Source organism: Coniosporium apollinis (assembly GCF_000281105.1).
Source record: "Coniosporium apollinis CBS 100218 chromosome Unknown supercont1.119, whole genome shotgun sequence".
NCBI classification, from domain to species: Eukaryota; Fungi; Ascomycota; class Dothideomycetes; genus Coniosporium; species Coniosporium apollinis.
The window spans coordinates 1-13,644 of record NW_006913381.1 but is presented as its reverse complement, the minus strand read 5'-3'; the positions used below and the strand labels follow the sequence as shown (position 1 = coordinate 13,644).

Sequence of the window (13,644 nt, the reverse complement as noted above, 5' to 3'; positions counted from 1 at the left end):
ATAAGCCTAAAGTATAGTAAGATAGTTCGAAGTTTATTAATTTAGGTAGTAAATTAGCTTACTAACTAAGAAAGCACTTATATAGATAAGATAGTATAAGATAATAGTAAAGATCGTTTAGCTTAGCTAATCTATACTTATAATCTATTAGAAATATATTAATTGAAGAACTTAAAGTATTATCTAAAGTAAAACACTATTACTTATACATATCTAAATTCTCTAAATCTTACTAATCTATAGAACCTTTTATTTTATAATTAGTAATCTATATTATAAATTCTATCTATCTAGAATCTTATAGAATCTTTTAGAGTCTAGTAGAATCTTTTAGAATCTAGTAGAATTTTTAGTAGTAAACTTAATTATTAATTAACTAGTTTTACTACTTAATACTTAAGGCTTAGTATTAATACCTTATAGTCTTATAGCCTTTAACCCTTAGCAGGTAATAGACTAAGAACTTTAGAGATTAACTTTTAATAAATATATTAATCTTTATTAAACAAGGTAATAATTAGAGTATTAGTATTCTAGAACCTGATACTCTATAACTCTAGTAACCTATATATAATACTTATTAGTATTACTATTTATATATAATATTATAGCTATCTACTATTTATCTATTTACTTTACTCTTTATTTCGCTAAAACAGGTAACCTTACTAGTAGTAATACATCTACTACTAAGATAATTCATATTATTAGTAATACTACTTTTACTATTAGTATCTTAAGCTCTCTTAACCTTAATATACTATATTTTTATATCTTCTATAAGTATATTCTAGATATATGCTTAATTACTAAAATCTAACAAAGCTTTTAGTAATACTATCAAACTTCTTAGGCTCTTATAGAGCTAATACGAAGTATTTCAAAAGTGACTACTAGCTCTATATCTTTAGTACTTTAAATGTTCTTTTTATATATTAATTATATTACTATTAGTACTAAAGCCTATAGTAAATACTAAACTACTCCTTCTAAACGCACTAATACTAGCTAATATAAAGCTAATCTTTACTATCATAATATCTATATATATATATCTTATAGAGCTATACTATATCATAGAACTACTACTTTAGGCGTAACTATATTACTATTCTAATTACTTTCAGTAATAAGAGAAACTAGATTACAACACCTATATTCTACTAATATAAGATTATTCTTATACTGTTCATTTAACTAAGCGCTAATGCTCTATTAGATATTAATAGATAGAACTCTAATAAATTTTGTACAAAGTATATTTAAACTCAAGTAAATAGTATACTATATAATAACGATATTAGTATTTTATTTTATAGCTTAACTATTGTAAAGATACTTATATATAGTTTAGATAACTCTAGTTACTTAGAGCTAGCTCTAAGCTATTAGATGTTACTATTAGATTCTTAGAACTACCTTAAAGCTACTATCTAGAGTTCTATTTCTCGCTTATATCTTTACTCTTTAGCTAATAGAGATAAAATAACTATATTTATAAAAATTAAGTAGCCTAAACTTATATTTTTTGGACTTTATAAATATATAATATAAGCGAAGCTACTCCTACATAAAGTAGTAGTAGTAGTTAAACAAACCTTAATAAAGCTTAATAGATAAAGTTAGATAGATAAAAGCTTTATATAGCTTAGTATGTAAAGTAGATAAAATAGATAAGATAGTTTAAGCTAGTAATCTTCTTATAAGTAGCTTGCAAGCTACTTATAAACTACTCTTAAAAAGTATATAAGCTTAATATCTCTAAAATCTTGGAGATAGCTCTAAAATCTTAGGGGTGATAATTATTTTTACTAATATAATATTAGATTTAGATAATACTTTAGATAATATAATACTCTAGTAACTTTAGTAGATTAGCTATTCTTTATAGAATAGAAATAGAGTAATTTTATTTAAAGATATATACTCTAAGTTTTACTATAAAACTTTGCTTTTTACTAGATCTTGAATATAATTATATCTATAGTTAAAACTTTATAACTAATATAAATCCCCATACATCTCTCATAAAGAAATGCTAAATATTAATCTAACTATAGCTAAAAAAATTCTAGCTCAAGATCAATCTAGGAGATATATTTATTTTATCTAGATTCTAGTTATTCTAATCTAAATAGGTTTTAGAAAGTATTTCTAGATAGCTAGATCTGAATAAAATTAGAGTATATATTAAAGTAGTTACTCTAATAAATTCTAGATAAAGTCTAATTAGATAGACTAAAGCTTTACTCTATATTTATTATAATAGAAGAAATTGTTAAGATAGTAATACATAATAGAAATAAATAATAGCGGTAAATATTAGAGTTAAAATAGAGTCTTATAAAGAAGAATAGAGTATAATATAGATAAATATAATAATAAATCTCTCTTAATAGTAGGAAAGATATATTATAATACTAATAAAAGACTAAATTATAGATTAAAAAAAAAAGAAGAGTAGATAGAATCTATACTATTTTAGCTACTATCTAGCTATAGCACTACTTATGTTTATACATTATTAAAATATAAATCAAGTTTAATATTTCTATAAGTAAGAATTTTTTCTCTATATCCTAGAAATTCTCTCAATATCTCTATACTATAATTAGTATAATTAGTCTAATAACTTCTAATTAGTCTAATAACTTCTAATTAGTCTAATAACTTCTAATTAGAGTAAGTAAGCTAATCAATCCCTCTATCTCAGCTGAATATAATTAGATACTATATAATTCTTAGTATTAATTATATCTAAATTCTATTACTTAGCTTCTATTTATTATAGTAAAGTATTATATTATATTCTAGTATTAGATACTTTATTAGAAAAAAGATTTTAGTACTTAGAGCTACTTAGAGCGTTTAGAGTCTACTCTAAGTACTTAAAGACTTTAAGTAACTCTACCCGCTTATAAGTATCTTATAAGTATATTAAAATACTTAGAGTACTTAAAATACTTATAGGATAGGCTTAGTATACTATATTCTACCTAGTTAGTACTAAAAAAAAATAAGAAAAAGCTTTAAGTCTAATTTAACTAGTAGAATAGGGTAGTAGTATAATAGAACTATTTTAGAAGATAAACTTTCAATAAAACTAATTATTATTTACTTTATCTTTATGAAAATAGAAGTTTTATCTATTTTTATAGAAGAGTAAAAGATAAGCAAGAAAGAGAACTCTAAAAGTTTTTTATATAATTTATCTTTTTTACTTACTAAGTAATTTATAATCACCCTAATTACTCTAAGTACTTTAAGTACTTAGCTACTTATAAGCTACTTAGAGCGTATCTAGAGCGCTTAGAGCACCTTAGATATTAGACTAAAGCTAATTTTCTAAGTATCTAAATTTTTTCTAATATAGAATAGTTAGTACTAATATTTCTAGTATTTTTAGAAAAGAAGTGTTTAGATTATTAATTAGCTATAATCTTGTATTTAGAGAATCTTATATAGTAGTTTTCTCTTTAAGCTAATTGAAATAGTTTATTATAAGTATTACGTAAGAGCTAAATAGATATTAGACTCTATACTATATAAAGCCTATAAGAGATTTTGCATCTATATAGATATAAGTATATATCTATAAATTTCTATTACCTCTAGAATTTGCCTCTAGCTTTTTAATATTTAGAGGTTATAAGTTAAATAGTTAATTTTATTAGATCTAGCCTTCTAGCTAAAGTCTAAGAGAAGGTATTAGGAAATAGGTATATATAGTACTAAATACGGCACCTAGAATTAGATTATTAATCTACTTCTCTTAACTCTTTATTAATTTATTCTTTTATCTTATCTTCGCTAGAAGTATATTTTCTACCTACTAAAGAGACTACTATCTAGTATAGACGAGGTTAAGGTTCGATGAAAGCGTATGACTTATAGATATACGAGTCTGTTTATTTCGCAACTAGACAAGTACAAATGTCTCTGAACCACGAGGCTTACCACTTTGATCATGCAAGAACTCCCCGTGCATAATCCCCGACACATACGCAAATGAGACCAGACGATATTTGCTGTCACTTTCTGCGCGCAGAATGGCAGGGATTTTGCTTCCAAAGAGGATACAAACTAGGTCGCCCTGCTCAATGGGACTAGCGCTGGATCCAAACTGTCCACCCGCTGTGGTGAAATAGGTTGTTCCAGCGTACAGCTGCAGTGTGTTATCGAGCTGGTCTACGCCCCATAGTTCAAGCTCGGGTTCTGCAATGTCTGGCGTCAAGTACATCCAAGGGGGCATATACTCCAAGCCGTAAGACGTATACTTCTGCATGAAGATTTCGTACAGCCAGTACAGATCATTCCGTTCGGGAGCAGCCATTTCTTCCAAAAACTTGTAGTTTGTCGAGTCTGCATTGTTGAAGATTGTGAGCTTTTCTCCGGCGTTCATAACCTTCCAGAGCTCTCCCTTGGAGAATTTAGTGTAGAGAGTTTCTACGTCATCTTGATGCGGAAAAGTTCCCACGATGTCCTCGCAAAACATGACTGCATCTGAAAGCAGGTTGTTGACGATAACGAGGCCAGCTTTAGATTCTGCATCGTTTGTCTTTGCTGAACGATAGGACTCATAGGCGTCTGGATCCACCGAGGAAGGTCTCGCGCTCGTGATAACCGAGACTTTGAGTCCATCCATTGTGATTGTTCTTGCCGCAGGCACATGATTTAATGCCACCATCTCTCTACCACCATCTGCTTGGAATTCCGGCGCATTAGAGGCTACAGAGAAAGGAGGCCACGCAACAATGCGCCTTGACCTTTGCCAATGCTTCGTGCAAAGGTCCAAACACCATGAAGGGAGGTCTGTGCGGCGAGGACTAGCAATGACACCGTGCAGAGGCGCTAGACTGTGTTCTGAAGCCAATATTTTTGTGGTCGCCTCTTGATAGATGCGACAGATTGGCTGTGTATAATCTGGGACTATACAGTCCGGACGATCATCAGATACCAAGCCAAGGACAGCGAATACCTTGTCTTTAGGATCTGTAGCTTCCCTGCAACATGTAGCTTTGAGAGCTTCGTAAAGACTGACTTCTGCTGTTGTTCCCGCTGGCTCTCGAAGGTAAGTGGTCGGAATCTCCATAAGTTGCCAGGCCAGAACATTAGATTCAGCAAAATCAGCTGTAAGAAAGTCGGGAGCGATATGAGATTTCAGCTTTGACAGGAAGGCCAGTGTAGCGCGCAGTGGGGCATAATTGAGATAGTCCCACCATATGTGTGAGCGACCACAGATTACAAGCGGAATGTTCGATGCTAGCATGACCTCTTGAAAGACCCACATCCGCGACCACCAGGTATTCTGGAAAAGCTTCGCCATGCCAGGCAACAACTCCCTCAGAAGCTCGTCCGGCCATGGCGTATGCGGTCCATCGTCCCATGTCTCGACCTTAGAGGCGATAAACTCAATAGCACGATCCGTGTCTTTGTCTCCGGGACCAAGCCAGACCAAGACCTGCGAGGCTTTCGCATAAATATGTCGCATGAGATTGACCTGCAAGCTCTTTTCTTGATTGTCATTCTGGTTGATACACAGCGCATCGACCCACAGCCGAAGACATTCATCCGAACGTCGTATATGGTGCAGAGCGCAGTCCAGATTCCCTGTGACTTCGAGTGGCTGACCGTCTATATAAACTGGGTTCGAGCATTTGGATGCGCCCCAAACATATGACAATGCTTCGTATGTCTTGCCTTCCTGCTGCGAAGCTGACAGTGAGATTGTCTCTAGCGAGCAATGAATGTCACTTCCTTGATCTGCCGCCGGATGCAGGATTAGAATCCTGATCTGCGGTTCGTGACCATCAAGCAATGTGTAGATATATCTGTCATGCTGGTTGAGCGGCAATATCGAAGCTGAGACAGTCTGCATCGTTAAGAACATTTCGAAATTTCACCATCATGTGCCTCGTTCTACCTGGATCGATCCGTTGTGCCGCAGTATGTGACTTTCGATGGTAAGAATCAAGCGAATGTCCATGAGATGTGCGGGTGATAATAAGTACTCAGCCCCAGGTGCGATGAGGCTGTGCATTCACATTCGTCCTGGTTTAGAAGCTTTACATAAGCCTGAACTTCCTTTGCCGCAAATTCGTATATGTAACCTTGGCAATATCACACAGCATGTGCCCGTGCTTTCCAATCTTTGGGCTTCTCCAGGCAAACTGTAGCCGCTGTACCTTATTGGCGCATCAGACAAGGCTGTCTGCCAAAGTCGCCTACTTTGATCCGCATACCTAACTTAGAGGCGCCAGGTGAGAACTGCCATCCAATATTGCTTCCCGCTCCGAGCCCCATCTCTTTTGCAGGAATAGAAACGTGGCTTTTGACTTTCCTTGTCGCACTCTCTTTGCCTGTTCCTGGGATGTGTGATAGAACGACAGTGTGGTTGTCAATTACACTTGAGGCAACGGCGCTTGGATGTCCTGGCGCCTTTTAACTCCTGTAGCCGTCGTCTTCATAGCACTACCCTAACCGTTTTCTGTCAAAGATGTCTAAGAGTTAGCTGCTGCTCATTACAAACGCGCACGAACCTCAACACTGAAAGCCCCTAGATGCAGTTTAGTTGCACTGATCATCCTCTCGGAACGCCTAAGGTAGAGAAAAATAGAAAACAACTCGATACCAGGGATCTCAGTCCCCCTCTCCGTCGACCCAAAGACGCACCCCTTCACCAACTCGCAAGCGCCCAACCTGAATCTCACGATAGCTTCACACCACCGCGATGCTATAACGATCTATGCCAACGACCTTCCCCTAGGCTCATGCTAGTCTGCGGTACTCTCACTATAACTAGGGTGTCCAATAGGAGAGAGGACGGTCTAGACGAGGTCGGACGAGACGAGCTCATCTAGACCGTCCGTAAGATGGCCCTAAGGCTCGTCCGACCGTTATAACATCGGCGACGACCTTATCGGACGTGGACGAGGCTTAGCATAGTAGTGAGACTAGCTTTGCTATCTAAGTAATGCTAATCAGCTATTATCTTGTTTGATCCTTACATCACATAACACGCTTTAGCCCTCGGTACCCCTTTTCGAGCCTCACCTCCGCGCTAAGACCTTAAATTAGCTCGCCGGTATTCTACCTCGTCCTAGCCTCGTCCGACCGTCTAATAAGCTTAATTTGCCTCGTCCGACTGTCTAGAGGCCTCGGACGTGGACGGTCGTCTTACTGGACACCCCGACTATAACGGACCTGACTAGTGACTACTGGCAGCGAGGTTCGATAAAGCAAACGAACAAACTGTCGTATCCCGCCGCCATCCAAAGTCGCCATGCCCCTGAACGAGCATCTGTTCCGTACTCTTCTCCCCCACACCTCACTGACTCTTTCCGCGCCTTTCACCCGCAGCCGTATGAGTAATGGCGGCAAACGTCTAGCCACGCATGACCCAGACTACGAGAGTGACTACTCAGCCAAATACGGTGCTTGCGGTGTTGACGGTCTTAAGCCCGGATACAAATACGCGTTGAGCCTCTCTAGTAAGTCACGGGTACCGTGAGATATCATTCGGTGGTGGGAGCTATGACACAAAGTAGCAGGTCCTCCATACAGATGGCGATGGAGCCGGCTTAGATGGAAGATGGGTCCAGTTTGGCCCTGGCCCGCATGAGGCGATTATGCTTGATTCGTCTAGCATTGGGGCTGTTGAATTTGAGCGTCAGGAGTAGTTGAAATGATCAAGAGCATTATATCGAAAGCTGTTGATATTAAAGTGTTGCAGCGTGAGGGGCAACTCACACTCAGAGCAAATCCAAATCAAACCTCGGAGACGAAACCTTCTGTTTATCGTACCCCCATCGAGTAGCATGGCCGACTCATGCACCCGTAAGCCCGCCTTTCCAGCTGAAGCCGATCGGCGCAATTCTGTGAGCCTCCTTCAGTGCTCGCAACCAGACTCACACTGCTCCCTCATTCATGTCTTCCACTCCGGTTTCCTCTTCTCAAAAAAAGCATTTACACCCTCCTTCGCATCTCCAGCCCTCGCATGCACCGCCATGACCCTACCAGTCCACTTCACAGCATCCTCGTACCCATCGCCCCCTCCCTCAGTCCCCGCGCCCTGGAGCCCCACATGCGTCCAGAATGCCCACTTGCCCAACGCTGCAGGCTGCCCCGCAGTCCTACCCGCAAGCTGCTCCACGACCTGCGCAACGCGCGCTTCGAGAGCCGCTGAATGCACTTCCAGCGGCGCATCTAGCTTAGGCTCGGAGACAACGTCGACGGCGCCGTTTAGCTGGTCGGCGCGCACGGGCTCCGCCATGGCGAGCATACGGTATGCTTGGCCGGGGTGGAGGCGACGGGCTACGGCTGTCGAGGGAGAGGTGCAGGGAAGCCCGATGGATGCACCGGGGAGACGGAAAGGCGTTGAGGCGAGGGCGATTGGGAAGTCGGTTGTTAGAGCTAGTTGGCAGCCTGCTGCTGTTGCGAGGCCTGTGTGTCGTGAGACCGATTGTCCGTACATCAAGGTTTCGGTGAACTGCGCGCCAACCTTGTATGACGCCTATCACGGGCGCGGGACTCCGCCTTATCAACCCCATCACCTCGGCGCACAATGCAAAGGTCTCTTTTGTTTCATCATGGCCTAACTTGCGCAGCTCTCCTAAGTCATGACCAGAGCAGAAAACAGGCCCCTCGCTGCGCAGCACGAGCACTTTAGGGAGTCCCTGCCTCTCTTTACTCCAGATCTCGGCGTCAAGCAACCACGCATACTCTTCATCTCCAGCCTCAAGTTTCGACAGAATCTCGGGCTTGAAGGGAGGCAGTATGTGCAATTTCCCAGACGGCGAGGTGTTGAAGTCGACGAGCTGTTGCCGGAGAGAGCGAAGGATGGAGAGGGACAGGGCGTTGCGGCGAGCAGAATTCTGGAGGCGGAGGTAGGAGGCGCCGGCGGGTAGAGGTGGGAATGCCATGATGATTTACTGTACTTACTGCCAGCTCAGCTCCACCAGTCCACATTGTGCTAGGTGCGATGCCGATGGGGCGGTCGGTCTTCAGACAAGCCGGTGAGGTGGGGTTTGGGTGCGGGGCAGTTCCGCGGCGCCTCGCGCCTCAACCCCAAGACCACGTGGTTGAGTGTTGGTCTTTGATGCTCTACCGAGAGGGGGTCGGCATCTGTGGAGGTGATACAAAGCTGGATCAATTCAGTCACAAAGCCATTGCTTGAAATTAGCTAGGGAAAGATGGTGAGCTGTCATATAGTACGCATGCCTGGTTTACAGTATTGATAGACTTCAAGCTCGAAAGATTGATGTCCCATTACAGTGAACACCATCCGTTTGTCCAGATATGCAAGTGTTTGCAGAGAGTGTTGCAGTTCTAGCGTGCGCAGTGCTTTGGTGTGTCGTACGCAGCCCCGCGGTTCTTCGTTCCTTTATCTATTGCCGCTATGCTCCGTGTATACTGTCCGTTCCATCATTTTCCAGGCCAACAATAGCCCAACAGGGAGTGCCAACCTGCGGCGAACTCACAGAGTAGTCGCTCCGTGAGGGATCAATGCTCGTAAGTCCTAGAGGATTGCATAATCCCCCGCCATAAGAGGATCATGGGCACACGCCCGAGTGCGAGCTCTGCCAGTCGCCGATGAGCCGTAACAACATCCAAACCAATGAAAACATACAGCCAGCCGAACTTCAGAAACGCAAGAGACTTCATTTATTGTCCTGAAGTATGTCGAGTAACCGAGTGTTCCAGAGCTGGCTCGGTCTCTGTTGCGGAGCAGGCCGTGCCGATTCGGCTGGCTTCGTTCCGCCCGCGACATACGGTTCCGTGTGCGAGGCCACATGCTCCGCAGGCGCGGGCCGCATATGCTCGGGGGCATACTGATCATACGCAGAGTGTGCCCGTTTGTACGACCACGCGGGCTTCATGGACTCTGGACGCCCAGCCTCCATCTCCTCTTTCGAAGGGATTGACATCGTGCTGGAGGAGGTTGAGAAGGTGGGTCTGCCGAAGTACGAAGAAGAGGACGTCTGCATGGAGGGTCTACTCTCGTGTACCGATTGAGGGGTCGCGGCGGGACTGGGCGCATAAGACGAAGCGCTTCTGTCCAAGGCAATCCGGCGCATGTAGTCGTCTGAGATTCGTGGAGTATACCCAGTCGTGGGCATGCCGCTTGTTGTTCTGCCGAGCGTTGAAACAGTAGGGCGAATGATCGGTCTCCGTAGCGCTGCGGTGAAGTTGAAAGCCTTGCCACTGCCACCGAACCAAGGTTGCTGAAGGATCTCAGCTGCCGTCGGCCGCTTCTCGGGATCTGGGTTGAGGACCCAAGCAAGAAACCGGACTGCATTTTCCGGCGCGCCCATGTTGAGAAGTCTTGCCGACCAGATCTCGTCATCACTGTGACTGTGACCAGTGGGGAGCACGCAATCGCGATAGAATTCGACAGAGTCGAGTTCAAAGTCATCAGCCATATCGCGGCGTATCTTCTGTTCCGCATCCACAGCTGGCATTCCAGAGACGTTCTCGTAAATCCCACGTTGACCGAACTTTGCTTGGGCTTGGAGCAAGTGGACATAGATAATGCCCCAGGACCATATGTCTGCGGCTGGAGTGATGATGCTCTTGAAGTGGACCTCGGGGCTGCGGTATGCTAAAGGCTGGACTTTTCCATGAGCAGGTTCCATAACAATTCCGAGATCGCCAATCATCGCAATGAGAGAGTGCTGGTCCGTGGTCTCTCGGGCCGTCTCACGCATGCCGTTGACAAAGATGTTGTCCATCTTCAGATCTGGCACAGGTGGTCAGTGAACGCCCGAAGCACGAGATTTGAGGCTTTACCTGCGTATACCAAGCCCTTCGAGTGTATTTCTTTGAGACCAAGGAGGACGTGTTTCATGATCGTTTTGATCTCTCCATCCGTGAGTGGACGTAGTTCCCGCGCATCCGTCAGAGTGCATTCGGTCGGTTCCAGGACGAGCCTGGGTGGATCTGGCGAGTTCCTCGGCGGCGGTATTCTGTCAATCTGACGGCGGATGTAACGACAGTCTTTGAATAGCTCGTGCATGACCATCTCAGTCTGGAATTTGGGCCAGGACCTGCCGAAGTAGTCGTTGGCCGCCGGCTGCTTGAGAATGAAGACGTTTCCGTTCGTTTCGGCATCAACGGCGGTCCAGACGTTCGAAGTTGTGCCGGGTTGGGGGTTGCCCAAAGGGCTGACGGTCAAGTATGAGTCGCCGCTTTCACCAAGGAGCTCTTGGCCTTCTCTCAGTGGCGTGACCATGGCGATGGTTGAGTTGGATTCGGGACGTGGCGGGGCGAAGGGAGTCGTTTTCTGTCGCAACAAGTCGAGCAGCTGGTCTATCTGAAGTTCAGATAAGTTCGGCGGTTAGGGCTGAGGGTTGCAGAGGCTGGTGGTATGGGTGGATGGTTCGATATGTTGGAAAGGGGACAGGAAAGCGGGTTGTTAAGGTGATGGGGGGTCTTGGGTTGACGTCCAGTTCTGAGTTCTGGCATGCCGATCAGGTACGTTACTCTGGCACTCCGGCAGCCCTGTTTCCCAATGTTGACCCGGGGATTGCAGGGGCCCTGACGTCAGTTCGAGCAACGGGCAACGGGCAACGGGCAACGGGCAACGGCGGCACGCTATTCTTAGCAAGCCTGATTAATTAACTTTTAACAGGGCAGAATCAAGAATGGTGAATCTTCAAACACGCCAGCTGCAGTGCCGCGTTTCCGAGCGTCGCTCGCAACCTGGAAGGTAAATAGATCGCCAGCTTGCGGTAAGGTAGGTACAAGGCTGCGCTAAAGGCCACGCGTTGGCAGGGCGAGCCTGATTGTTGAGCCGAAGCTGAGCCACATTGACTGAGCCACATTGACTGAGCCACGATGACTGAGCCACACAGAGTGGAATTTTCTTAGAGCAAGTACTCGCAGCTTGTTGCAGTATCTTCATAGGTGGCATCATAGAATGCGGTGTGGACCGCTGTAGCTAATAATGCAAGAATGGTTGCAGACCTGCAGATCTCCGCAAACTGATATTCCACGTGACTCCTTACCATCTATCAACCATCACGGCGAAGGCCACGACACTACTGTGCTCAATGAACATGTAATCGGTCACACGCAAGCCTATGGACAGTGCTAGTGCCGACATCACGGCAAAGATCCAGGGCCTTGGTGACCTAGAACTCGCCGTTATAGTTTGTCTCATCACCGATCAACACTGCATAATCCGCACTGAGAAGAACTTGGAGCATGCTCTTGACCAGGAGCTGCGGCTCGTAAGCACAAAGCAGGGACATGTCTGTCACTGTTTCCTTCTGACCAGCCTGTAGGTGTCTAACCAAGTCTTTGGACTATCCTATGTGGTGCTCGATTGCTCCGAGAATACTACTCTCGACGAATTCGTCAATGGCGTCCTTGTAGATGACCCAAAGGGACCCCAGGGCTATGCTCTGGAGCAGCTTGGAGAAGATGTTAGAGCTCCATTCGAACCATGTTTTACCACAGGCCTTCGTCGAACATCATGCGGGACGTGTACACTACGAGGGTTTAATTTCATGTCGAGGGCTTCACGACGTTAGTAACAACATATGCTGACATCGTCCACGCAGTACTATTCCCCTTCTAAAAAGCGGGGCTACCCTGGAGTACACGAGAAACGCTCTACGCCTGATGTTGACCATGGGTCTGATGGACGAGGAATTGCGAACGTGGTTATTGCCAAAAACTTGAATGCGGCAGACCATCAGGTTCAGATACAGGCTCTTGAGGTATTCCGGCTCTGCAATTATTACGATACGTCAAAACCAATGCTGACTTGGCTCGTTCAGCTCATCCGTAATAGGAGTGTTACTACGAGGAGGTCCGTTTATGAGGCGCCAAAACACTTCCTCTTCATCGCTCTCCTTTCATCTGAGCCGGAGGCAAGGCTCACCGTCCATCTGGTACATCGCCATCGCAAGTTCGCCGACTGAGAGCAGGAGCTGACTCTTGATCGTAGAACGACCACTTCAGCATCTCACATATCCACGCCACCGAGGACGGGTTGCCGAACCTGGAGCAGCATATGAGCAACCGAACCACAAGCGACAACGCATCATTGTCTTCTGTCCTTCACAGTTTACCAGAGGCAGGTGGGCCTTTGGCGTATTCTAGGCCATCAAAAGAGCCGTTCGTCTCGGCTGAGGTATGGAACCAGCAGCAGGCATCCTGAATCCAAGCATGAAGAGTCTCACGCCAACATAGGACACCGAAGCACTGAAATCTGCCGCGGCAACTGTCCGTGTAAGTCCTGAAGTGCGTGCATATCTCCACAACATCGTCGTCTTCATGCGGATGCACCGTGCGATCGCCGGAGGTATCTCTGCGATTGCTACAAGGCACTTCCACCAGTTAGTAAAGTACGCCGAGCCGGTTTCTGTTTAACGTTGTAAAACATTACAAGGCCCCGCTGACCTCCAACAAGGGCTCTTGCGCCATTGCACGATCTCTCATACGTGCCGCCATCGCTGGTTGCGCTTGCGACTCGCAAGGTTTATCCGCATAGGATACTTATCACGACGCCGGAGAATGAGCGCAGTATGCAGTGGGGGAGTGACATCAGAGCTGTGAGGGAGATGCTGGAAGGGATGACGGTCGAGGATATTATTGAGGATGTTTTGACGCAGGTCGAAGTGCCTCTATGATGTTAGT

The 13,644-nt window shown here is 44.3% G+C and overlaps 4 protein-coding genes across 4 annotated transcripts; 1 reads left to right on the top strand and 3 right to left on the bottom strand.

Moving 5' to 3' along the window:
• Nucleotides 1-3,919: 3,919 nt before the first annotated feature.
• On the bottom strand, nt 3,920-4,645 carry W97_09342 (uncharacterized protein; the record flags this gene model as incomplete). The annotated part of the gene is made up of 1 exon (XM_007787203.1): nt 3,920-4,645. One exon carries the CDS (start codon nt 4,643-4,645, stop codon nt 3,920-3,922), a length of 726 nt encoding a protein of 241 aa, XP_007785393.1.
• Nucleotides 4,646-7,924: 3,279 nt separating this feature from the next.
• On the bottom strand, nt 7,925-8,921 carry W97_09341 (uncharacterized protein; the record flags this gene model as incomplete). The annotated part of the gene is made up of 2 exons (XM_007787202.1): nt 7,925-8,442; nt 8,501-8,921. 2 exons carry the CDS (start codon nt 8,919-8,921, stop codon nt 7,925-7,927), a joined length of 939 nt encoding a protein of 312 aa, XP_007785392.1.
• Nucleotides 8,922-9,659: 738 nt separating this feature from the next.
• W97_09340 (CMGC/MAPK protein kinase) lies at nt 9,660-11,230 on the bottom strand (the record flags this gene model as incomplete). Its single annotated transcript, XM_007787201.1, has 2 exons — nt 9,660-10,738; nt 10,789-11,230. The coding sequence occupies 2 exons, from the start codon at nt 11,228-11,230 to the stop codon at nt 9,660-9,662; spliced, it is 1,521 nt and encodes a 506-aa protein (XP_007785391.1).
• An 850-nt stretch (nt 11,231-12,080) lies between these two features.
• On the top strand, nt 12,081-13,637 carry W97_09339 (uncharacterized protein; the record flags this gene model as incomplete). The annotated part of the gene is made up of 7 exons (XM_007787200.1): nt 12,081-12,230; nt 12,285-12,465; nt 12,601-12,722; nt 12,783-12,896; nt 12,953-13,138; nt 13,198-13,352; nt 13,418-13,637. The coding sequence occupies 7 exons, from the start codon at nt 12,081-12,083 to the stop codon at nt 13,635-13,637; spliced, it is 1,128 nt and encodes a 375-aa protein (XP_007785390.1).
• Nucleotides 13,638-13,644: the final 7 nt, after the last annotated feature.